The following is a 23,733-nucleotide window of genomic DNA, read 5'->3' as shown; positions in this document are numbered from 1 at the left end:
ACGTACGCCCCCCCCCCCCCCGAAGATGTTAATTCAGATTTAATACAGCAGTCGGATCGATTTGCAGCTCTTACGCCCCCCCCCCCTCCCCGTGAAATCATTCCCTGGACGAAATACTGGCTCACACTGGAGGAGGGGAGGGGACATTTTTTGCGCCCGTGATTTAAAAGGGCGTTGAAACCTGGAGTTTTCTTTGGCACGTTCGCCCCCCCCCCCCCCACGTCTTCCATACTGTTTGCCAAGGGAAATCAGCGCGTGTTCGCGCCACTTATTTTTTCCTCTTTTGAAATTCCGTGGCGCCCCCTCGCCCTAAATGCCACTTTAGCGACCAGACTTCTGCCGTGAATCGATCAAATTTCTTAACACAGTGCCGATACTTAGGTATTTTCAGTCATAACGCGGTGCAGTTTCTAAAATGCCAAGAGACCCCCGTTCTTGCTCTCGTTGCCAATTAGTCCATCACGGAAGCACAAACTAGACACAGCAGCTTTGGCATAAACGGGGGCGAAAGGAAAAATAGTCGCTATAATTAGACTCCCAGAAAGCTAAAATATGACGAGTCCCCCCCCCCCCGCTCCACCTCCTTCAGCAAGAAGAAAGCGGCGTATCCACCTCCGTCTACTACTGTTACAAGGTACAGAGGGGGGGGAAGGAAGGGGCGCCCCCCGACGAAAACTATACGCTATCTTGTCTTCATATGGTGGCGCTAAGATTGGCGTGACGTCAAGCAAGAATTTCCAGGTTGACGAACGGCGTCGACGTCTCGGCCGGTTCCCAAATGGGGGGGGGGGAGAGTGCAGTGTAGAGAGCAGCATATGAGCGCCTAATTTCAACTTGTAGCCAAAATGGTAGCTCCGTAATAACAGTGATTTGGCATCGGTAGCTACGGTCGCGAAAGTTTAGGAAGGAATGAATGGGCACCGTTCATATTATAGCAAGCTTCCAGATGCTAAATTGATTCGACCTATTGCTGGCCCTGGGATTTGTGAGCAACCCCCCTCCCACTCCGGATGCGCATTTATGGTTTTTCCACCCGTGGGCTACACGAAAATTTCGCCTCTCCCCACATTCCAGTGTGATTTTCTTAACTACCCGTGTTACTACTCCTGTATCCTCTAAGTCACTCTTTTGGTCACTCACATGCTTACATCATGCCCACTTCCCAGAGCAGCCCCCCCCCCCCTTTCTGTTTTCGGCTCTCACAAGAAAGGGGGGCTGACAGGGCTCGGGACAATTAGCATAAATTTTTTTTTCATGCTGTAAATACACCGTAGAAGGTGCTCTTGAAAAGTCCTTGCTTGGGGATCCGCCAAAGATCCCAGCCTGGAGGTGGGATCCAGGATGTGGGGGCCATGGGCGAGGCCCATAGCCAGAAATTTCGTTCGGGCGGTCTATCTATCAACCAAAATGATAGAACAATAGATTTGGCTTTTTCCCTTTTTTCGGTCATTTTCGCGCATTTCGGGGGGTGGGGGAGTGTGCAGACCCTCAAGTCCCCCCCCCCCGCTACAGCCATGCCATGGACCCCCACATGCTTGCACACACTATAGGTCACTCTTTTGTTCTTTCACTAACCTGCTCCCTCGCTCTCCAGGGTACTCTTATGGTCGTTCACGTCACACACTGTAGGTTCTAGGTCATTCTTTTGGTCCTTCACTGACTTGCCCTTCAGGTCACTCGTTCGTCACTCACTGACGTGACTCCTCGGTCTTTAGGTCACTCTTTTGGTCATTCACATACTTACACACGCTCTAAGTCACTCCTTTGATCACTCCAATGCTTCTAAACTCTCTAGGCCTACTAGTTTCGTCACTCACTGACCTAGTCCGTCGCTCTCTAGCCAGAGATGGATTTAAGGTCTGTGACTAATTTTCCCCCCACCCTGGGCTACGCCACTGATTCAATAAACGTTATTCATCTGTAATGGGCAAGGAGATGTCTCCTGTTTGCCTCCCCCCCCCCCCTCTACTGGTTCGACATGCTTGGCCCTACGTACCAGTCTGCCAGTTTACGTACTTACGATCCAAAATCATTGTATTGAATCTTATACCTCCGACACAAGTCCCGGGAAGCCTTAAATGAAAGCTTTAATTTTAGGCAGGGGGCGTCAGGTGCTTCGAACCAATGGCTATAGGTGAGACGTGGCCGGCCTCCAGTGACGTCACAAGCTTCGTGCTGATGCCTTCTGCTATAGATGGTGTTGGTTGTCATCGAAGGTTGGAAAACCAGTTTTCTGTTCAATGTGACTCCTAATTATTTGAAGAAGAAAAAAAAGCGGCGTAGAGGACAGCTATTGGCTGTAGCGATAATACTGACGTCAAACTGCGTGTATAACGGACCTCGTTTGCACAAAGGTACCTATAAAATATTGCGGATTCGTCGTTTATCTTTGAGCTAGTACCACGGTTGCCAGAAAATGATTTCTTGAAAATCGTTGATGGTGGAACGCAAAGGATAGACAACAGCGATAATGCAGACGTCCCGCTTTTTGCTCAAAGACGGCGGATGAGACATCCTGACACATTTTGAAGACTCATTAGTGATTGGTGTCCACCCCCCTTGAGCCTATATTTTGGCAGTTTTGTTTGCAGTGAAAAATGGGACTACCCTCCCTTCCCCGAGAAAACACTGGGTACGCCCACGTCAGCTTATATATCGGCTGGATGGAAAGACCACCCCCACAAATTGAAAAATTACCGACGATAATACTAATAATCTATAAAAACAAAACGTGTGAATCATATATTTGCCCATAATGATTATCTCTTAGAAAGATATCAAAAACACCACTCCCTTCCCACAGAAGTTTCGCCTTCCCCGTGGGACGATTGGCCTTTATATCGGGTAAACGGGGAGATTCACGACCACACATACCAGACGACAAGAACATTATAGAAAACCGCTGGTAGCAGACGACAGTCAACAGACCGACGCAAAAAATAATAGAAACAAGAATTACACGCAGACGACAATTACACAAAAAAAACAACACCCGGTGCCATCTCTAATTAATGCCCGGCTTCCCCCGTGACATCATTGTTGGCCTTTGTATCGGCTGAACAGAGAAATTCACGCCCACCGAGATTAAAATCACACGACGGCAGCAACATCCGAATGCGAAGAAATCGCGACGCGTTGAATAGCACAGTTTCTCCATTGAAATGTACAGTTCGGTCTTTAAATATTGCAATATTGTCTTTTAAAGATTTTAAAAAAATACAGTCAAACCTCGTTAGTGCGTCACCCCGCTTACCGGGTCACTTTTGGAAGTCCCAATTATCTTCGGTCAGAAATTGGCACAGCTATGGCTTACTCCGTCTAACGAGTCACTCCGCTTGCAAAGTCATATTTTTGCTCTCCCAAGAGTGACTCATTAACGAGGGATTGACTATATTTTCTAAATATTAAAAAAAATTTCGTTACTTTTCTGGAATGATTTTTTCATCAATTTTGGATTTTTCTTTCTATTGTTTTAAACTTCTACGGATACCATAAGAAAAATAACGGAGATTGCACTGACATTCAAAGCGTCACGTGATCTTCCGACGAATGATTTTGCGGACACCGTTCTCAAAGCACTACCAACACCCTCTGTAGCAGAAAGCATCCGCGTGACGTCACTGAAGTCATTAAAAGAAGGGGTAAAGATTTCGCATTGGTCGGACTGCTATATCCAGTGGCTACAGGTGGAATGGACAGCTTCAGTTACGTCAAAGCTCCGCGCGGAGGCTTTCTGCTATACGTGGGTGCATGGCCCCACATCCTGAAGCAGGGCCCCTAGGCTGGGATCTTTTACGGGCCCCCGGACCAGACTTTTATGAGGCCCCCTTTATGAATTTATATCGTGAAAAAACAAAAGAATGATTAAAATCCTCCCGGGCCCCAGGGCTGGAGCCTTGTCAGCCCACCCCTTGTGGGGGGCCATGCGTGGGTGGGTGGTGTTGGCACTGCCAAGACCACTGACGTCATACTCCCTCCAGTGATATAAGCTGGATGCAGACAACAGATCGAAAGACTAACGCAAAAATTACACAGACAATTACACAAAAAAAAAAAACTGGTGCCATCTTTATTAATTATGCAAATTGTGAATTACATTTTCTTGAAAAAAATGTATATATAATAGGAATACACGCAGCACAAACAACAATAAAATAAAAAGGGAGGAAAAAATTAAAAAAGCACGAGCCACAAAATGCACACGCACAAAATATTTCTTTAGAAAAACTGGGCACGAACAGCACACGATTCCAATACAATATTTAAAAAAAAAAAATTCACCCAAAAGAGAAACATACACTAAATGCTAAAAACAAGTCAATGCAATTAGTAGTAATATTAATAAGATCCTTCGAAAAGAAAGCGCTAAATTGGCACTGAACTCACACGGAAAGAGATGGGAAGATTCAAGAGACTTTTTTTTCACACCGCCCATTGGTAATCAGTCGAAACTGCATACAAAACTTTACCGTAACTTTACATATAGACAGCAGAACAAAATACAGGGAAAATGTATGGCAAATGGTTTTTTTAAAGGTGAGTTTATCGAACGAGATAGGATTTATGATATGAGCATACATTCAATATTTAAGGTGTGCATTGAATGCAATAATGAAGTAGTGTTAAGGTCAAAGGATACGCCAAACTGAATATTTCAATTCGGCGGGAATGGAAACTCAAATGCCACTCTACCGAAAACACAATTTCACCAGCAATTATCGCCTAAGATGCATTTCTGAACGTTCGGATGCTATCGATGCATACATGACAATGTAAATGTCATGTATCCTTGAATTAAGTCTTTGAGTCACAAAAATACCACCACCATTTTTTAAAGGGGAAAACGGCACGACCAAGTAAAATAAACTTCTATAGAAATCCTTTCAGTGAGAAACTCGAGTCTTTTTTAATCTTATCGATAATCAAAATATCCTTGAAACAGGCCGTTTGTTTTATAAGCATGCAAAGATGGTGGTAACACAAGATGCGGGAGGCTAAAGATATATATATATATCGTACGTAATTTCTTTAATCGTTAAAAAAATTGACTAGCTTATACTTGTTCAGTGCCCTTACAAGATATATATATATATATATATATCAAGCAATTTTTTTTTACTTCCGTTTATTACACCTCTATACAAAATATTTCTGCATGAAAACTCCGTTCATCCACCGAGATCAAGAGAAATCTGAGGATAAATGAAACTGGAAAAACTCGCAGACAAAATGGTATAATATAAAAGACATCACAGCGAACGTGAGCAAAAATTTCATTCAATATATTTTTTTTTTCAAAATAGTAGCGAGAGAGAGACGACATACACACGCATGCATTCCATATGACACATAGAAAGGGGGTTGAGGAGAAGAGAAAAAAAAAAATTCATCGAAAAATTCATTTCTTTAAAAAATGTATCAAAAGTTCAACGACGGAGAAAAAAAACTGTTATTTTTCCTTTCCGTGTAATGTAATCAAACGAGAAGAAAGCAAGAGAGGAAAAATATATTGTTAATTACAGATTTGAACTTGACAGAATAATCGTTGCCATGGTTTTTTTTTTTTTAAATCATCGTTTCGAAATGTCAAAGCAGAGAAAATTTGCAGATATGGTTATCATCATCATCATCACCTCTATTTAAAAAATGTCCTTCAAGTTGATACGCCACTTCCTACAATCGAGACAAAAAAAAAAAAAATCAGTGTAATGAAACTTCAATACAACTTACGAGGAAACGGAGTGCTTACTCGTTATCAAGTCGCCCTACTTTAAAGACATTTTTATTTCATCCACCGTGGACGATGCCATTTTGAAATCTCACTGTATAAACGACAAAAAGAGAAAGCATTTAACACAAGGTTTTCTTTGTTTCCCCTCCCAACTTCAAATTTATGGAGAACGAAGAAAAAAGCAGGCTTTAGGTCCCCCCTTCCTGCTCAACTAGGATCAAAGGTGTTTGATTAGTTGATGGGAAACCCACTCAAAACTGGGGCCTTGATTACTTATTAGCCAGAGCCGTAACTAGGCTTTTAGTGAGCATTATTTTTTCCGCCACTTCCACTGCAAAAGTTGATATGGCACTACTTACATGTAAATTACATCTCTCCCTGGCACATATGGATATCAGGTCCTGAGAGTAGATGCCCCACAACACCATAAGGATGCCTGGTTTTTGGCATATCGCTACTAAACCCATGATATGGAAATCAAGACTTGGGCAAATGCCCTGCTTGCACCCCCCCCCCCCCACTCCTGAGAGCAAATACTCCCCCACTTTCTCCATGAAGAGTCCTGGGCATGTTATCTTCCAACTGACTATTCCATTATAACAACAGATAGGATAAGTCCTAAATTTTTGCCATATATAATGACTAATCCTATAACTTTTTCTTTCGATATAACAAAAACCCCCTCTCACCGACATAACATTGGTTTCTGAGGTAACAATGTGGGTCGTTATAAAGAGCATTAACTGTACCATGAGTTCTGTTGTGAAAATCAAGTCCAGGCGCCACTTATCTGTGTAGAAACTCCAGAATAAATGCTTGCTATACAGAAACTATGCCCAGCATCTTTCGAGACTTCCATATGATTTGAAGTACTACAGAGCTGTCTTAACAGATGGGGCAACCATTAGCAGCAGTTTATGGTTCACACACCAGTCATACACTTGAATTGAACCCAGCGGACTCGAAGAGCCCCCCCCCCCTCCCCCAAAAAAATTATTAAAACTATTCTGAGGGCCCCAATAATAACTTTATGCCCGTGATGTATGGACCTAAATGTGATACTGCACACAACACAATGACCGAATATGCAAAACTCTGTAAAAACTGAAAGAAAGAAGAGCCTTACCTAGTAATTATTAGATCTCAGGTAATCGCCTAATTTTTCAACGACCGTGTTAAGCTGGCCTGGCGGGAATCCGTCCATAGTCGCAGCGACGAGTAAACCTTTGAAAATATAAAAAAAATTATCACTCTCTACTTTGTCCTCAAATATGAAGAGTGACGCTATCTCAACAAAATACACAAGGTAGAGTCATTGAGAATTTGAAATGCCCCAACTAAATGAATTCCTGACAGCATTATATTTATGTCTCGTTGCACTCAAATTCAAAATATACGTTGCTATGTGCCTGGCATGAACTTTTGTACCAGACAAAACTTATAAAAGGTTTGTCTGACAACACAGCTATACAAATACAATGTTATATCAGTTATGTCACAAGTCGATTACATTAACCCCAGGGTTTAAGGTGGATAAAAAATTCCTTGCGCAAAAATGGGAGGAAAAGCTTTAGCAAAATGCTATGATGTTAAGGGGCCATTCAAGTATTACGTCAGCAGATTTTTAGCCATTTTTGACCCCCCCCCCCTTGTCAGCAAAACACTGACCCCCTCCACCCCTTGTCAGCAAAATTTAGTTAGCAGCTTAGAATATTTCATACCTTCAAAAAGGGTGGTTGATGACATAAGCAACCTTCAAACCCCCCCCCCCCCATCATCAAAAGTCAGCAAATCCGAACTCCCCCCGATGCTGACGTAATACTTGAATGACCCCTAATGTAATGATTGATGGTTGGATGTTTACTCGTTGCCTACCTCCTGTACGCATTTTTGCAAAAGTGGCTACTACTTTTTTCGCATTCTACGATTTTCTTTCGCATTTTGCAAAAAATGCGGCCGTAGCTTAAACCCTGATGTTAACTCTACACTGCATCACTTGCCCTACTCACTAGGCTTTCTGGGTTGCCTCACGGTGCATCATTCATCATACACGAGGACAATCTAAGTAAAATTAAGAGAGTGGCACCTGTTTTCCCTAGAACCAGGTCTTGTTGGTCATCTATTCAACCTCTTGGGGGAAGGGGTGAGCCAGGTGCAGCAACAAGTCTTACCCTTCTCGCTACATGCCCAACAACAAGAATAGAGAAATGCTGGAAGCGATTGGCATAACATAGTAAAATCAAAACGTTTTTGAAGTAGTATGAGGTACATATAATTCGCATGTTGGGAGAGGTTGCAAAATACTACAGTCACAAAGGACTCCACAAGGCTTACAAGATGCCTACATGGACTCTGAGGCTTATGTGACACCCACATGAACTCTGCAACGCTTACAAAGATTGAATGTGCGAGAGGTTGTGCAGAGTCACTAAGGACTCCACAAGGCTTAAAAAGGTTGAACGTGCGAAAGGTTGTGCAGTCACCAAGGAATCTGCAAGGCTTATGTGACACCTATATGGGCTCCATGAGGCTTGCATCATGCTTACATGGACTCCTCAAGGTTTACATTATGTATACATGGACTCCACTCAGGGCTACACTACTGAGTAGGTCAAACATGTGAGAGATTATGCAATACCACAGGGTCACAGAGGACTCCACAAGGCTTACAAGCCCTACACGGGACTAGTAAAATATTTGAAGGATGCTCAAAAAGCACTTAGAGCGCACACAACACAAAAGTTGTGGCAGATTTGTTGAATCAGCTGGTGTCTCAGAGTCCCTAACAACACTCCTCTCGCACATCTACATTTCTTCCTACCTGGCTTTTGATGCTTCAACAAGGTCCTGACTGTACTACGCTAAATCACTTGCAACTTCCCTCTGTTCCTGTCGCAGTTGAACCTTCGGTGTGGAAGGAAAAGTCAATTCGCTCAGATTCAGGGAAGTTAATCAACTTCCATACAAGAGCATCTCTACAGCAATGTCAGTAATAAACAGTAGACGCAGCCACTATCAAAGCAGAAACAACCCTCATAAGGCTCAGTATAAGATGGCGTAGAAACTTATATAGGTTTGATAGAGCATCTTACATGTGTTGGTTGCTACGACGATGAGCGCTGACGTGCCTTTCCTGCCCCTGAGCAGGCTGTTCTCCGCGTGCAGGCAGATGTACTTGTCCCCTCCGAGGTGGATGCCGCTCTCTTGGAAGGCCTGCGGATTGGACCTCATGCTGTCAGCGACTGCTTTCAGTTCTTGCTGCGTCACCTGTTTCCAAAAGAAAAAGACACCAAAAATATTATAACAACCAGGAAATAGTTCAACAAAAATGTTCGCAGTTACTTTTGTTTAGCAGCAATAAGAGAACTCAAACGGACAACAAGTTTGTAGATCTTGCAAATGAAAAGGACATACAGCAGAAACATTAATGGCAACATCGATACCACAGGTTCTTCTACAACTTCGGTTCCCAGGAGAGGTATCTTTTCTTTCTCTTTTCCAGAAACAGAAATATTAGAAAGAAATTTACGTTGCCATAGCCCATCATGGACAGATGACGAACATGGCAAACGACATTCAATTTTTAGCCCATAGAGGGAGGAGTCATGACAATGTTAGAGCCAAACAGGACGCTCCATTAGTTTCAGGATAACATCAGGTAAACTCAGACCTGCCAACTTTCAGACGATAAAAATCCTGTCATTTTTTGCAAAAAGCAGGCAAACATGCTTTTGAAAGCTGTTATTTTGATTATATTTGCCGATAATAAGTTTTAAAGTTTTACTGGTCATTTTCGTTAAGTTAAACTTTTTTCCACCTATGAAATCATTCTATTTGACCGAGATTTGTCTGAGCTCCCAATTTCCCGTCGATTGGTAATTTTCCGCAATAAATTAAGAATTTTGCCCTCAACTGACGATGTCCGGCATTTTCCAGTGAACCATTTTTTGTAATTTCCGCTATGAAATATGGTTAGCATTAACATAAAGAGGAAAACATGGTGATTGGTTCATCGGTCAGTTGTTTCACGATTGAACACGGATAACAAAAAAATTTAACGTGAACAAGCCACGATGTTTGTTTTTTCATTCACAGATTAAATGGCTTTGACCACCTTTCAAACAGGCTACCCCCCCCCCCACATCTTGCAGCAGGAGCCTCTAGGCTGGGATCTCTGGCGGGGCCTCCCTGTCAGATGTTTCACGGACTCCAATTTATTGCATGAAAAAACAAATAAGAATTGTCCCTGGCTGGAGCGCTGTCAGCGCCCCCCCCCCCCACCCTTTTGGCGCCACGACCACACTTGGAGTCGAGGTAGTGCTGAGTATTTCAAGCTTTCTCGTGATGAGATGTTGCTTTCTAAAATAAAAACACCAGTGGCAGTATGAATTCGTGATTTGGAGTCCCCCCGTGAATGTCGTGAAATCCAGCACTGCCGGGGCTAAATCTGGAAAGTTGGCGGCTCTGTAAACTAATTACATGCAGACAGATCAACATCCAAGCCAGTAGCTCATCAGCCTTGTGGGCCCCATGCAGGAGAGGACCCAGGCCCAGAGCCATCTTAAGGGCATCATGGGACCCCCAGCTAAGTGATTTTTCTGAGGCCCTTCCTGGCCAATTCTCGAAAATTTCAACCAGTTCTAGTTTTTGTGAGGTCCCTCGGACCATGCCATGGGTTAAGAGGGCAATGTCACGATAGGGTAGACTCCAGTATTATACAGGAAAAGAGGAGCCTGAAATCCAAGTCAGTAGGGAGGGGAGTCACAGCGATGCTGGAGGGGGGGGGGGACGTCAACCTAGGTGTTTCCTAGGAACTCGAGATATCCCCCCAGGAAAACTGATTACATGTAGGCAGATCAAGATTTGACGCAGTCATTTGCCACTCCTACGCACTGTAAGCACAGAGCAGTACAGAGGGTACCACAACCTCCAGAGCACAACCACGACCTAGCCCCAGGGGCACTGTGAGTGATGCAGCCCCATGATGAGCTTCCACTGTAATCCAAATCCAAGAAATTTAACCACTTACAATGCGAGCCCCCCCCCCTCCCCCGCACGGGGCCTTCCTAGAGACTGTTTTGCTGAATGCTGGGCTCACTGCATAGATTGTCATGTGCATACCATCGTGTCAATGGGAGGGAAGGTGTCCGCACGGCCACGCCCCTTCGGGAACAGAGCTTGAAACACGTTGTCGACAGTGCCTGGAGGTGCTCAGTTCGAACTGTACATGTCGCCCCCCCCCCACCACGCAGACGCGGATCCAGGGCGATGTGTCAAGAGGGGGGTAATTTATTAGTAGTTCCGCATTTTACGATCAGTCCAATTTCCCCCCCCCCCATATTATTCGGCTTTTATCAACAAGTGGGGGCAACATGAGCCTCGGCCCCCCACCCATACGGTCCAAAAGGGGGAAAAGGAAAGGCTCTTGGGCAAGCACTACCCTTGCTCTCCCGGATACGCACCTGGGCACCCCTATGCACCCAATTTGTGCCGCCACCCCCTTCTGGCGGCACAGCGTGAAAAATACTAGATTTTATTGGACTGGGGCGGCAGCAGCACCACCCAGCTGTAAAAACAGACGGGGTGGCGGCACTACCTTCATAATCGAACAATAGACACCACAGGCATGTCTCGCCTCCGTGACTGGACACCCGATCGATCGATATGTAATGAAACTCTGCCTCTCGCTCAGACACAACAACGCAGTCATCGTCCTCCACGAGAGAATTATTCAATACCTTCTTCCACTCTCGAGTTATTTCGTAGGCTGGCACGATGCCAAGAAAGAATCGGATCCACCGACTGACGTCACAGACGCGACCTTGGAGGTCGACGAGCACGCGGCGGGGGAACCCGCCCCCACTCGGATGAAACTCGAACACGGAAGGTTGTGGGGGGGGCGCCTTTGAAATTCTGTTCGTTCCAGCGTCAAAACCATGACGACTGAGGCACACGAGGTCCTTTTCCCTCGCATGGGAAATGGGGCACGTGCCCAGGGCCCCCCGAATTGGCTGCTTTTTGTATTACGGGACAGGCCTCTCTTTCTCTCCCCCCCCCCCCACCAAATAACTCATATCGTCCACAAGTTCGGGCCTTGGGCAAACGGGTCCACACTGGAAGATTGGGGGGGGGGGTGGGTACGAGTAATTAATGCGAAGAAATAGATCGTCACGACTGATATCGAACACTTGACCCAACCCCGAAACTTCTCGGTAATCGCCACGGATAAAGCGAGGGAGCTCCCCTACGACCACAGGGTCAGGCCCCTGATATGTTAATCTTTCTAGTTATAATTACTTCACCAGGGAGCAATCACAAAGCTCGGAGTCACGAGGGCATCACCCCCGCCCCCCACGTAGCTATGGCCCAAAGATCGATAACGCTCTTTCGCATGTCTGCGAACTCTCTAGGAGGCTATCGAATGCCCCCCACGAGGGTAGGGGCTACCTGATAGGGCTTCAACATGGGGGAGGGGCGGAACAATTCGTATCCTTTTTTTTTGACACTATGAAGCCATTATAACAACAAGACCATGAAATAAACAGCCCTGGAGATATCCAGGGGTATCTCAGCCTGGGGGGAGGGCCTAGCTGAGAGATGGGATCCAGGTGCCCGACCCATTTTTAAATGAAAAATGCCAGACTTTTCGGGGGAGCCCGACAAAGATCCCAGTTAGGGGGACTTTCAGTGGGAAGAGGGGGGCCATATTGATAACACTGATAGCTTAATCATGCGATTCCAATCATTTTTATCACACTTCGGGAACTTCCCCCCGTAAAAAAATGGCTACAGCCTTCAGTCGCCCTTGCCCAGCTGCGGCCACGGGTAGAAGAAAAGAAGCAATGAAATTCTTGGTAGAGGGAAAAAAAATGGCGGACAGTCTCATCAAACGGCCATTTTTTTTATGTACCACATTAACGTTATTTACGATGTATAGACCCGTAAAAATAAATAGGCCGGCATTAAAACACCCTTGACACGATCGGTCACCGGTTGATGGGCCCCGATATGCCCGGCCGTAAAATATATGCATGTATATACGCCGCGATAACATAACTCTTCCACGAAAAATACGTAAGGCCGTCGTTACGCAACTGACAGAGATGTTCTATGGATGGGCCGATCGCGTGCCGCTCTTTCTATCTCTGGCGTAAAAATAAAATTGAAGCCCGTCTACACGAAACGGCCATAAAACGAGCCCGATGATCACGCTCCCATAGAATTTATGTCCCCATGCCTATAAAAGAATGAAGCGATCGGTGGACCCAAATCGCCTATCACATCACAACGAGCCTGCTCATCTACCGTTATAAGCAGCAGGGCCCAGGACCGTCTTAACACCCCCCCCCCCCACCGTTAGCCCCAGGAAAAAGATATATTCTGGAGACCCTGATTCGATAAAACTAAAATTTCTACGCTTTCTGTCGAAAATCATAGCACCAAATCTTATCACGAGCAGTGCCCGGGTGGGTCCATCCGTTAAGACGGCACTGACAGGGCCGTCTTGTGGGCCTACCCGGAGTGGGGGGGCATGCTCAGGGCCACAACTAGATGCTTGATCAGCCTGGGCAAGCCAACAGTAGCAATAGCAGCTCTACTATAGCCGGTGTTGGGCAAGAACGCATCCTATTTGCGGCCCTGGGCACGATTATCGGATGCCATGATTTTTCGAGAATGAGTAAATTAATAGGCTGGTAGGGTCCAAACTAGTGGATCCGGGGGAGGGGCTCACGATGCTGTAAGGATGACTATATAGCAGTGCTTTTCGATTAGAACTTTTGTAGAAACCACGGACCTTTCTTTCCCGGACCTCTCCAACTTCCACTTTTCACTGAAACACATACCGTAGGACTCCCTTAGCCAAGCCTTCCCCCCCCCCCACAAGGTTGGGGCTGACAAGACTCCAGCCGGGACAATTTTCATCATTTTTTGGTTTTTCCCTTAATAAATTCAATATAAAGAGGCTCCTGAAAAATCGGGCCTAGGAGCCCGCCAAAGATCCCAGCTAAGGGGCCCTGCTGCAGGATGCGAAGGTCCATGCCTTCGCAACTTCTTGCGGAGGCCGCCCACTACTTGGGATATGTATTCCAAAAACCATGATGGTATGGACATAGGAGATTTGGGAAGCGGGGGGTGCGTTTGGTCTTCAATGGTCAAAGTACAGGCATGGGCTACGTCTCATATATAGGGGGGGGGGGGGTCGTGCCACTAAAGATCTCCGCCTGGGCCCCCCCCCCCTTAAAATTGACAACTGCCCGTAGAGCCTGGACCACGTACGGTTTGAAAGAAAGCTCAGGGGGCAGGGTTCGAAGATTTAGTGGAAGGTGTGCACCCCACAGGGCCCCCTCCCCCTTCAATTTGGGCAGTATACCCAGGACAATGAAAGATCACCGCCCGATCCGAGTCACCCCCCCTCCCCCAACTACTCATTCAACACTACGGGGAACGAACAGTTTTGCTAATTTCCCAGTTCCTATAAATCCTGATGCAGGCTTTTACCTATGCGCTTGGCTCCCCCCACCCGAGAGGGAAGAGGCGTACACTTCGGGACACGGCTCCATAAATGATGGATTCATCAACCAGCCACTTTCACACGCCACTGGTTTGGATTCGAGAAGGTCGCTCTAAAAAGTAAGACAGTCTTGACCGAATTTGTGACGGGGATGATGGGGGGGGGGGGGGGAGCCCTCGAAACCAGACACAAAAAAAACCAAGATGGAAGAGGCCACAGCAACCTCCGAAAGAGAACCACGCATTAAAAAAAAAAACCCGACAACCAACCGGTTTCGGTCGCATGCAATAACGAAGAGGCGGTGCGTGTGTGTCCACTCTCACCCACCAAGCGGGCCCCATCCCCGTGACGTGTGGGTCAAGGTCCCGCGTCTTGAACCTGCTAGCTCTGGTGATGACGCAACGCACTAGATGAGAGAGAGGACCTAGTTTTCCAATTTGGGCAACCCCCACTGACACACAGGCGATCTGCCTTCTTCCGCTTAACCAATTTTAGCGTAAGGTCGATCCTGGCTACTCCCCTGGAGGGGGCTGCCTCAGACATTCGGCAAAACGGAGCGGGGGAAATCCGGGAAAAATGAGGACAAGGGAAGTAGAAATGCGGGGGGGGGGGAAGGGAAATGCGGATAAAAAGGACAAAAAATTTGGGAAATGCGGGTAGAGGGCAATTAAGTGGGCAGATATTCGGGGAAAGCAAAGATGAAAATATTCGGAAAATGGCAAAAGCATAAATTTAAGAGGCGAGGCCATCTTAACGCAAAGCCGGGCACTGCCCGAAAGTGCTCATGATAATCGGAGGCATATTCGCGGGGAAGGGGGGGTGCTAGGCGGAGCGGGCCCAGGGCGGCCAGTTTGAGTGGTCAAGGGGGGGACGGTCAGCGAAATTCCTATAGCTCACGGAAAACCGGCATTCTGGCACCCCTTGCCATGTAGAAGCAGCAGCTAAAGAGTGAATTCAGTGCCCATTCTGCTCTATCGCCCGGGGCACCAGACAAGCCTACTTTCCTCCCTCTTCCCCCCCCCTAGTTACGGCCAGGGCCGTCTTAAGAGTATCGTGGGCACCCCGGGCCAAGTGGTTTTTCGGAGGCCCTACCTGGTAAATCCTAGAAAATTTCAACTGCATTTCATTTTTGTGAGGTGCCTGGGTGGGCCCATGCGTTAAGACGGCACTGGCCTACAGAGGGTCTTAAGAAAGACCATCATGGTCTCCAGGTAAAATGAATTTTCTGAGCCCCCTATACCCAACTAGAAATGTCGGCTTACCAATTAACATGATCATAAGGCTCCTTCTGCACCCGAGGTCTCCTAGCTGAACCCCACACATTAAGATGACACTGGGGACCAAGTCGGTGAGAGAAGAAAAAAGTGGCCTAGAGCATGCAAGTGATCAAAACAGTGTCCAAGCATATAGGTGACCAAAACAGTGTGCAAGCATGTGGATGAGCATGCTTGCATTTCATGCCGGTTTTCCCGAGATTACAGTGTGCAAGCATGTGGGTGGCCAAAACGAAGACCTCGAGAGCGAGTGACTAGGTCAGTGAGAGACAAAAAAAGTGGCCTAGAGCAGGGGTGGCCACCTCTGTTCGAGGCCTCTGTCACATGCCGCATCAGGGACAAAACTCTTGGGCATGCATGAGGGGAGAAAACCCTGGTATATAAGCTGCACTCGGTGTGATTGCTTGCTATGACATCATGTGGGACACAAAAGTTTCGACAGGATTAATTAACTAATTAACAAAACTTTTCATTTCAATTAAATAATAGTTATAAATTAATAAATTATTAAACTATTGCTTTTGGAAAAAGGATGTGTTCTCTCATAGACAGTGAAATCAGCGCAGAAGGCTACAGTGTGGACTATAATCGCTTACCAGACCAGACTCACATTTGCCCCCCACTCCCAATACCCAGCTCTCAGGGCTGATGGTGGGATTACAGACGGGCTATATAGTAAACAGCCTAGGAAGGTGTATTTAATGTAGGTCAGTAAGTAAGACCGGGATTCCAGTCTCCTCACTGGATAGAATTTTTCTAGAGTTTTTTGTCTCCCGCCCACTCCGCAAGTCCATGAAACTGGACTTGGAAAAATCTTTTGGGGTTGAAGCATCTGATTTTTTCAAGTTTCTCTGCTACCCATTGGATTCAGGGAAGTCAGTTGTTCCTTTATGTGCGGTCTTGGAAATATTCCTACTGATGGCACGATTTTGGACTTTTTTGCTTTATCCATGGTTGTGAAACTTTTCCCCGAGCACTTCGAGACAGCAATGTGGGGTGTGCTGGTGTATCCTTCCAATTTTTTCCAGACATGGTGAACTTAATCTTCCTACTGAGATTATGCTGGTTACGGGTTTTTTTTAGCCCTCGAGTAGATGTTGCCAGTTGCATGCATTTCGGTCGAATCTTTTTTGTGTGCCTCGCTTTTGTTTTTAGTTTTACAAACTTAAAAGGAAAATTTTTAAAGGAAATTGTTTCCTCGCCGAGATTACAGGGGGTTCCACTGACCTGCGATGATTGCGCAAGAAAATCTGCTACTGTTACTTCCATAACTCTCCCACTGTAGGTTTTGGAAATCAATCATGTGACCTGTGTGTGTGCCGTTTAAAAGAGGTTTTTGTGTGTTGAAAATACAAATTGTTTTTGTCAAATCAAAACTTTGTTTTGTACGTTAACCGCAATTTCGTCAATCGAAACTTTTATCAAAAAATATAATTGTTTTTTCAACAGGCCAGCAATTGGCCACCCCTGGCCTAGAGCATGTGAGTGACCAAAACAGTGTACAGGCACATGAGTGTGCAAGTGCGTGAGTAACAAAAATGAAGACACAAGAGAGCGAGGGACCAGGTCAGTGGCAGACCTAGAGTTTATGTAAACATAGGAGTGACAAAAGAGTGACTTAAAGCAGAGCTTGACAAATCCTCGGCGCCAGGTCACCATGGTGACTAAGAAATTAGTATTGTCGCCTAAAACTTTCTATGTGCAGCTACTGAACTGTGTGGAATCTGAGGACAATACAAAATTTTAGGAATTAAATCACCGGATCTACCGAAAGCAGTCACTATGTATGTTCTGGAAAAGCTGAAAGAATTTTTTTTTTTTTGCCTGTTTTTCGGGGGCTAAAAAGTATTTGGCACCAAAAAGAAAAACTACCCCGGTGCCTAGAACTTGTTGCGATTTTTCAAGCCCTTGACTAACAGACAGACATATTCGGGGGGGGGGGGGGGTAAGCGGATTATAGCGCAGGGCTGAAAACCTGAGCAATTAGCAGTCAAGGAAATCAGAGATGCTGTTAAGATGGCCTCTGCATTAAAAGCAGAAATCTAAAATGACAGAAGTAATTCTGAAAAGGGCAAACCGGCAAAACGAACAGAAAAAATGTGTTGTCCTGTTTTTTTTTTTTGTTCACCAAATATTAAAAAGGGACATGACCCCATGGAAAAAATATCTTAAGACCAAGGCTCGACAAATTGGAGAAGAATCCAGGCCGATGGTTCATTGGGTTTGCCTCCCATAATTCACGATGATTGGTTGGTAACAATGAAAGAAGAAAGCTTTTGACTGCAGACCTGAACTCGTTCAACCTTGAACAGTAAGTAAAGAGTTGGTTTGGGAGATTAACAGGATTGCATCTTTAGACTATCAAACAACAAAATGTGGTTTTTTTTACAAGGTCTAAAAAACACAAAGGTACCTATCAATATCTCGATGCCGTTATCATAATCTGGTGGATGTCCTCGACAGTAGCCTTCCCCCCTACAGGTGCTATGTTCCCTGACTTTTTTTTAATCTTTTATGATAAGGTTTGACAAATCCCAAGTGTCGGGTTGCCATGGGTTTACAGAAAAATCAGTGAACGAGGAATAACCGAGTGAGTGAGAATGAACAACCTAGATAGAATAAGTGACCTACACAGCAAGTGGGTGACCTAGTGAGTGAATGCCATGGCAAGTGAACCAGTGGTAGACTGAATAATTTAATGAGTGAGTGAGTGACAGAATGAGTGACCTAGTCAGTAAGTGAGTGCCAGAGTGGCGCAGTGGTAAAGATGCTCGTCTTCCACTATGAAGGTTACCATCAAGGTCCATGGGTTCGAATCCCGGCATAGAACATCAGAAGCAAGTTCTTTACCTACCGAACCTAGGGCGACCACCGATGGATGGAGCCTTCATTTCCCACCCAACTCCACTGCTTGGAAATTGCTGTATGGCGATATATGACCGGAGTTGGTGTGCGGTGAAGTAGTCAGTAAGTGAACGTGTTCATTGAGTGCGTGTGGCAGAGTGAGTGAGCAACCAGATGATTGAGAGTATAACAAAGTGAGCAACCTAGTGAGTTGATAATAGAATGAGTGACCTAGCAAGTGCATGGCAAAGTGACCAACAAACTGAGAGTGATCGAGTGGCCTGGTGAGTAAATAGGCGACCTAGAGATCAAGTGAATGACCAGCCTACTGAGGGAGTAAGTGATATAATGAGCAACCTCATGAGTGAGTGGCACGGGGAGCAACCTAGTGAAAGAATGAGCTACCTAGTGAGTGAGAGCAAGCTAGCTCTAGTGAAAGGATGGGTTCAATCATTCATTCACTCATGTCGAACCGATGTCTGAATTGTTTGGAGTCAAATTTTCCAGACCCGGTTTCTACGATGACTAAAAAATTCATATTAGTTACACGAATAAGTGAAGAATCAATTACACAAAACGCATTGATGACGATTCCGCCTGTGAGATGCGAGGTAGCTATATCCGTCTGTCGCTACACAAAATTTTTTCTTACGAAAATGCACCACTATCTCATCTAAATGGACAATTGCACTCCAGGGCTAATTATACTTTGCACCAACAGTTTATTGCTGAACCAGAATGGCAGCGTTCGACATAATTATTTTTCACATATGTCTCGCCAAGAAGTTGATGCGCTAACCTCTCATCGGGGAACTGCCTGCAGTAGCAATGTTCCTCGAGGTCATATTACTGCTTCCGTTGTACCTCACTGTCAGGATCGACTCTGACAAAGACAAATCGAGTATCGAACTCGTGACACCTCTGAACATATTTGGGTACTGTAGGCAAGTATCTTTTCGACTTGGGCTATACATACCCCATTCCCTTGCATTTGCCCCTGCCTCAAAGGCGACTGCATATAACGAGCCCCGGAAATTCATATTTGCCCAGGAAACAAACTTTCAGCCAGAGAATGACCATGGCTGTAATCACTTCAGCACCATCCTTGTGCAAATAGGAGCATTGGGGGGGGGGGGGGGTTTCAGAACATGACTTTCAATGAGTCTCTTGCAGTTATAAAAATATAACAAGGTTGATCCAGAGCCCCTTCTCCCTCGCGAAGCCGAGACGAGGTGAAATGATTTTAGTGATTGGGGGCCCCATAATTATTCTTAAAAATCCCTGAGTTTTCGCTAACACCTACGTATATTGCAATATCACAATCATGACCCCCCCCCCCCCCACACACACAAGGGTGGGGCTGATAGGGCCAGGGACAATTCTTACCATTTTTCCACATCAAATTCACTTTGGAAGAGGGCATGAAAAGTCTGGTCTGAGGGCCCTAGCCTAGGGACCCCTGACGCAACTAGATGCTTGGTTAGCCTGGGCAACCATGCGTTTTGGCGCCTCCTCCTTGTAATGTTGAAGAGGTCAGAGGGTGAAATTAGCGGCCCCCCCCTCTCTGGTCCAGCACAACAGACCCACCTGCACTAGTTGCAGTCCTGCGTGGGAGGCCATGCCCCCCCCCCCCCACACATCATTAGGATGGCCTTCCACGCAGGGCTCTTTCTGCAGATGTGGTCACGGTCCCAATAAATGCATCATGCCCCACACATGGAAGGGTCTCCCGGGCCGGTTGTATTAAATTCTAGCACCGGAATTAAAAAAAAATTGTCAAGATCGTGACTAGCTTCTATCCTTCCCCCCCCCCCGCATTGGGCCCTCCACCCTTGTGGGGCCGGGACGATTCGCATCGTTTTTTTCTTCACACTATAAATTCACTACAGAGGCGGGTGGCCTCGGCGCTTCAAGACAGGTCTTGTTCCTCGTAAGTTCGGGCCCTGGGCAAATATGGATTTTCGGGGGGGGGCCCCTTTTAAGTAGTCCTCTTTGAGGCAGAGGCGTACACATGAGGAAGGAGCATGTTGACTAAACCTTAAATATAAAAGGCAGTCAATTTAGGGGGGCCCCGTTTGCCCATGCGAGAAAAAGGCCCTGGCCACACAGCCCTGTCAGCCTTTTCCTTGTCGCGGAGTGGGGGGGGGGGGAGGAATGACACACAAATCTATAAATTGATCTCCCCCCCCCCCCAACAACACTGTTTTAAATACAGCTGCGTCAATCAAAAAAAAAACCTCACATACAGCTGTGGACGTAGCCGGTCAATTTGTCGCAATCAACTTGTCGCGCTCAACTCGTCGCGCATCAATTTGTCGCAGTGCCAATTCGTCGCGGTACAAATTCGTCGCAGAGCCAATTCGTCGCGATACAAATTCGTCGCGGTACAAATTCGTCGCAGAGCCAATTCGTCGCGGTACAAATTCGTCGCAGAGCCAATTCGTCGCGATACAAATTCGTCGCAGAGCCAATTCGTCGCGGTACAAATTCGTCGCAGAGCCAATTCGTCGCGGTACAAATTCGTCGCAGTGACAATTTGTCGTGTAACCAATTCGTCGGGACGTCAATTTATCGCAGAGTCAACTCGTCACGCGATCTGTATGTAGGTTTTTTGTCTCATACGTGAAAAAATAAACATGAAGAAAAGTTTTTTTCCATCAAGAAATGTACACAGTTTACTAAATTTTTTTTTTTGTCATTTCGAAAAAAATCATCGAAATTACATCGAAATTAAAATTACAATTGATATTAATGTTTTATTATTCAATTATTGTAAATGTTAAAAAAATCATTTTTTGTATGATAAAATTTTAAAATTCTGTAAAAAAATGTCGGTGTTTATGATATTCCCCAAATTACAGTACAGCGGAGGCTCTCTTTAAGTGTAAACTTGTATCTGTCCCATGTGGACTCGAGACTCCCACCAACATTAACCACTACAGTATCTCCACAAGAACCTGAAATAATTAATAATTTAATTTAATTAATATTTCATTTTCACCGGATAAGCCACACTTGTCGCTTTCTCTCGAGATTTCCATTACTCGTAGCGAGGGGAGTTGGGGCGCTCACCGAGATGATAAATTGCGATCACATACATTTTCAAAATTTAATTTGCACCGGATAAGTTGCTCAAGTTAAAAACTCAAAAAATCCAACCAATAAAGTTCATAGGTTACACTCGAGCAAATGCAACCGATAATCTTATTGGTTGAATTTTTCAAGTTTTATAAAAGGACTTTTAGAACACTTTCATAGTGTAATGCTAGCCTTAGATATATTGTCGGTAAAAAATTCCTCAAAGATTTATTCCCTACATGGCAGATACATATTCAATAGTGAATTAGGGCCATTCAAGTATTACGTAAGCAGATTTTCAGCCATTTTTGACCCCCTCCCCCTTGTCAGCAAAAATCAGCAAAACACTGACCCCCCATCCCCTCCCCCGTCAGCAAAATTTCACCAGCAGCTTAGAATATTTCATATCTTCAAAAAGGGGTGGTTGATGACGTAAGCGACCTTCAACCCCCCCCCCCCCGCCATCAAAAGTCAACAAATCCGAAACTACCTCCCCGATCCTGACGTAATACTTGAATGACCCCTTAGGCAAATTGCGCTTTGGGATGGGCATTGATCCTAATTTATCATCTTGGTGTGTTCCCGCAACACCCCTCGCTGCGAGAAATGGAGATCCCGCCAGAAAGCGGGAGTGCGGCTTATACGGTGAAAATTAAATTTTGAAAATTTATTTTATCATAACTTATCTATCATCTTAGTGTGTTCGCCCAACGCCCCTCGCTGCGAGAAATGGAGATCCCGCCAGAAAGCGGGAAGTGTGGCATGAATACCATGAAAACTGAATTTTGAAAATTTATTTGATCGGCGTACTGACTCTGCGACAAATTTGTACCGCGACGAACTGACTCTGCGACAAATTTGTACCGCGACGAAATGAGTCTGCGACAAATTTGCACCGCGACGAACTGACTCTGCGACAAATTTGTACCGCGACGAACTGACTCTGCGACAAATTTGTACCGCGACGAGTTTGTAGCACGACGAATTGACGCTGCGACAAATTGATTGCGACGAATTGTCGCGCGACAAGTTGATCGCGATGAATTGACCTAGACCCAGCTGTGGACATGGCCCCCCACATCCTGGATCATGGCCCCTAGGATGGGACCTTTGGTGGGGCCCCTTTATAGTGAATTTATGGTGTGAAAAAATAAAAAAATGATGAGAATCGTCCCGGGCCCTGTCAGCCTCCCCCTCGTGGGGGGCCATGGCTGTGGATTCGTTCCATAATAAAATATTTAATACACGCATAAACGGCGGAAGCTTATACAATGGGATCAGCCGAGGCCATAGCAACAAGAATCTGATGCAACCCCAGGCCGGCCGAGAAACTCGACGCGACCCTCGACAATAATAAAATACATTGTTTAACGTGAAAGTAGAATTAAAAAAAAAAACAGCTTACCGGTTTCGCTCCGTCTCCCTCGTATTTAGCCCAGATAGCACCATCCTGTAAGCCCGCGATAGCCGCTATCCTACAAGCGACCTGCGAGCAAATTTGATTATCGACGTAAGCTTGCCAAGACATTATTAGTAGTATTTTTCCTCCTACTACAGAATGTGGTCGTGCGTCACCGAAAAGTATTTCTTTCTTCGATCGTTTCAAATAATAATAAATAAACGTAAGCGCCACACACAAAAACACCAGACGACAAGAGACCAGACACGGCACACGGGAGAAATCGCCGCTTACTAGCTCGAAACTCCGCGAGGAAATAAAATATTAAAAAAAAAAACACACAAGGAGAGAAAACACACACACACACACACACAAAACTTGACGACGAACTAGAAAAATCAGAGAACCGGTAAAAAGGAAGCAAAAAGACAGACGAGAAAACCACAGGGGGAGAGAGAGAGAGAGGATAGTCGTCGTGGATGGATGACGGGGGGGAAAGAAAAGCTGAGAGCGCGGATGTGGAGGAGAAGAGAGATGGGGCAGGAGAAAGCACACACTCGTCTGCGCCGTTTCACTGTGATATGTATCCTTCCGCGATATTAGGGATTGCTCATATTTGGCGTCTTTTTGTTTTTTTTTTCTTTCGAGCCAAATTGACGATAACATCGTAACGTGGATTTACGACGAAAGCGTACATAACGATGAAATTTATTCTGAAAATGTTGACCATACGTCCCGCTTTGACATTTCTCTTTCCCCCCTCTTTTTGTCATTTGGTTATTTTGAATGAAAGGAAAAGTAGAAAATTTCAATTTTGCTATATTTTAAAGTGAAAACGTATTTAAAATCGTGATGGCGGATGTCAGGAAGACAATAGCGCCGAAATGAGAGACAT

At 45.5% G+C, this 23,733-nt stretch overlaps 1 protein-coding gene across 1 annotated transcript; it reads right to left on the bottom strand.

Annotated features, from left to right (window-relative positions):
* Positions 1 to 4,039: 4,039 nt before the first annotated feature.
* LOC149067715 (profilin-like) lies at positions 4,040 to 23,421 on the bottom strand. The gene is made up of 4 exons (XM_089252089.1): positions 22,845 to 23,421; positions 8,824 to 8,998; positions 6,858 to 6,955; positions 4,040 to 5,673 (listed from the first exon to the last, which is right to left on the bottom strand). Exons 1-3 carry the CDS (start codon positions 22,965 to 22,967, stop codon positions 6,858 to 6,860), a joined length of 396 nt encoding a protein of 131 aa, XP_089108215.1. The 5' UTR covers positions 22,968 to 23,421; the 3' UTR covers positions 4,040 to 5,673.
* Between the last annotated feature and the right edge of the window lie 312 nt (positions 23,422 to 23,733).

Source organism: Pholcus phalangioides, unplaced genomic scaffold (genome assembly GCF_987345545.1).
Source record: "Pholcus phalangioides strain wild (caught in Gottingen) unplaced genomic scaffold, Ppha-v1.0 ptg000028l_1, whole genome shotgun sequence".
Lineage (NCBI taxonomy): Eukaryota > Metazoa > Arthropoda > Arachnida > Araneae > Pholcidae > Pholcus > Pholcus phalangioides.
The sequence above is the reverse complement of the archived record's forward strand: the minus strand, read 5'-3'. Positions and strand labels throughout refer to the sequence as shown.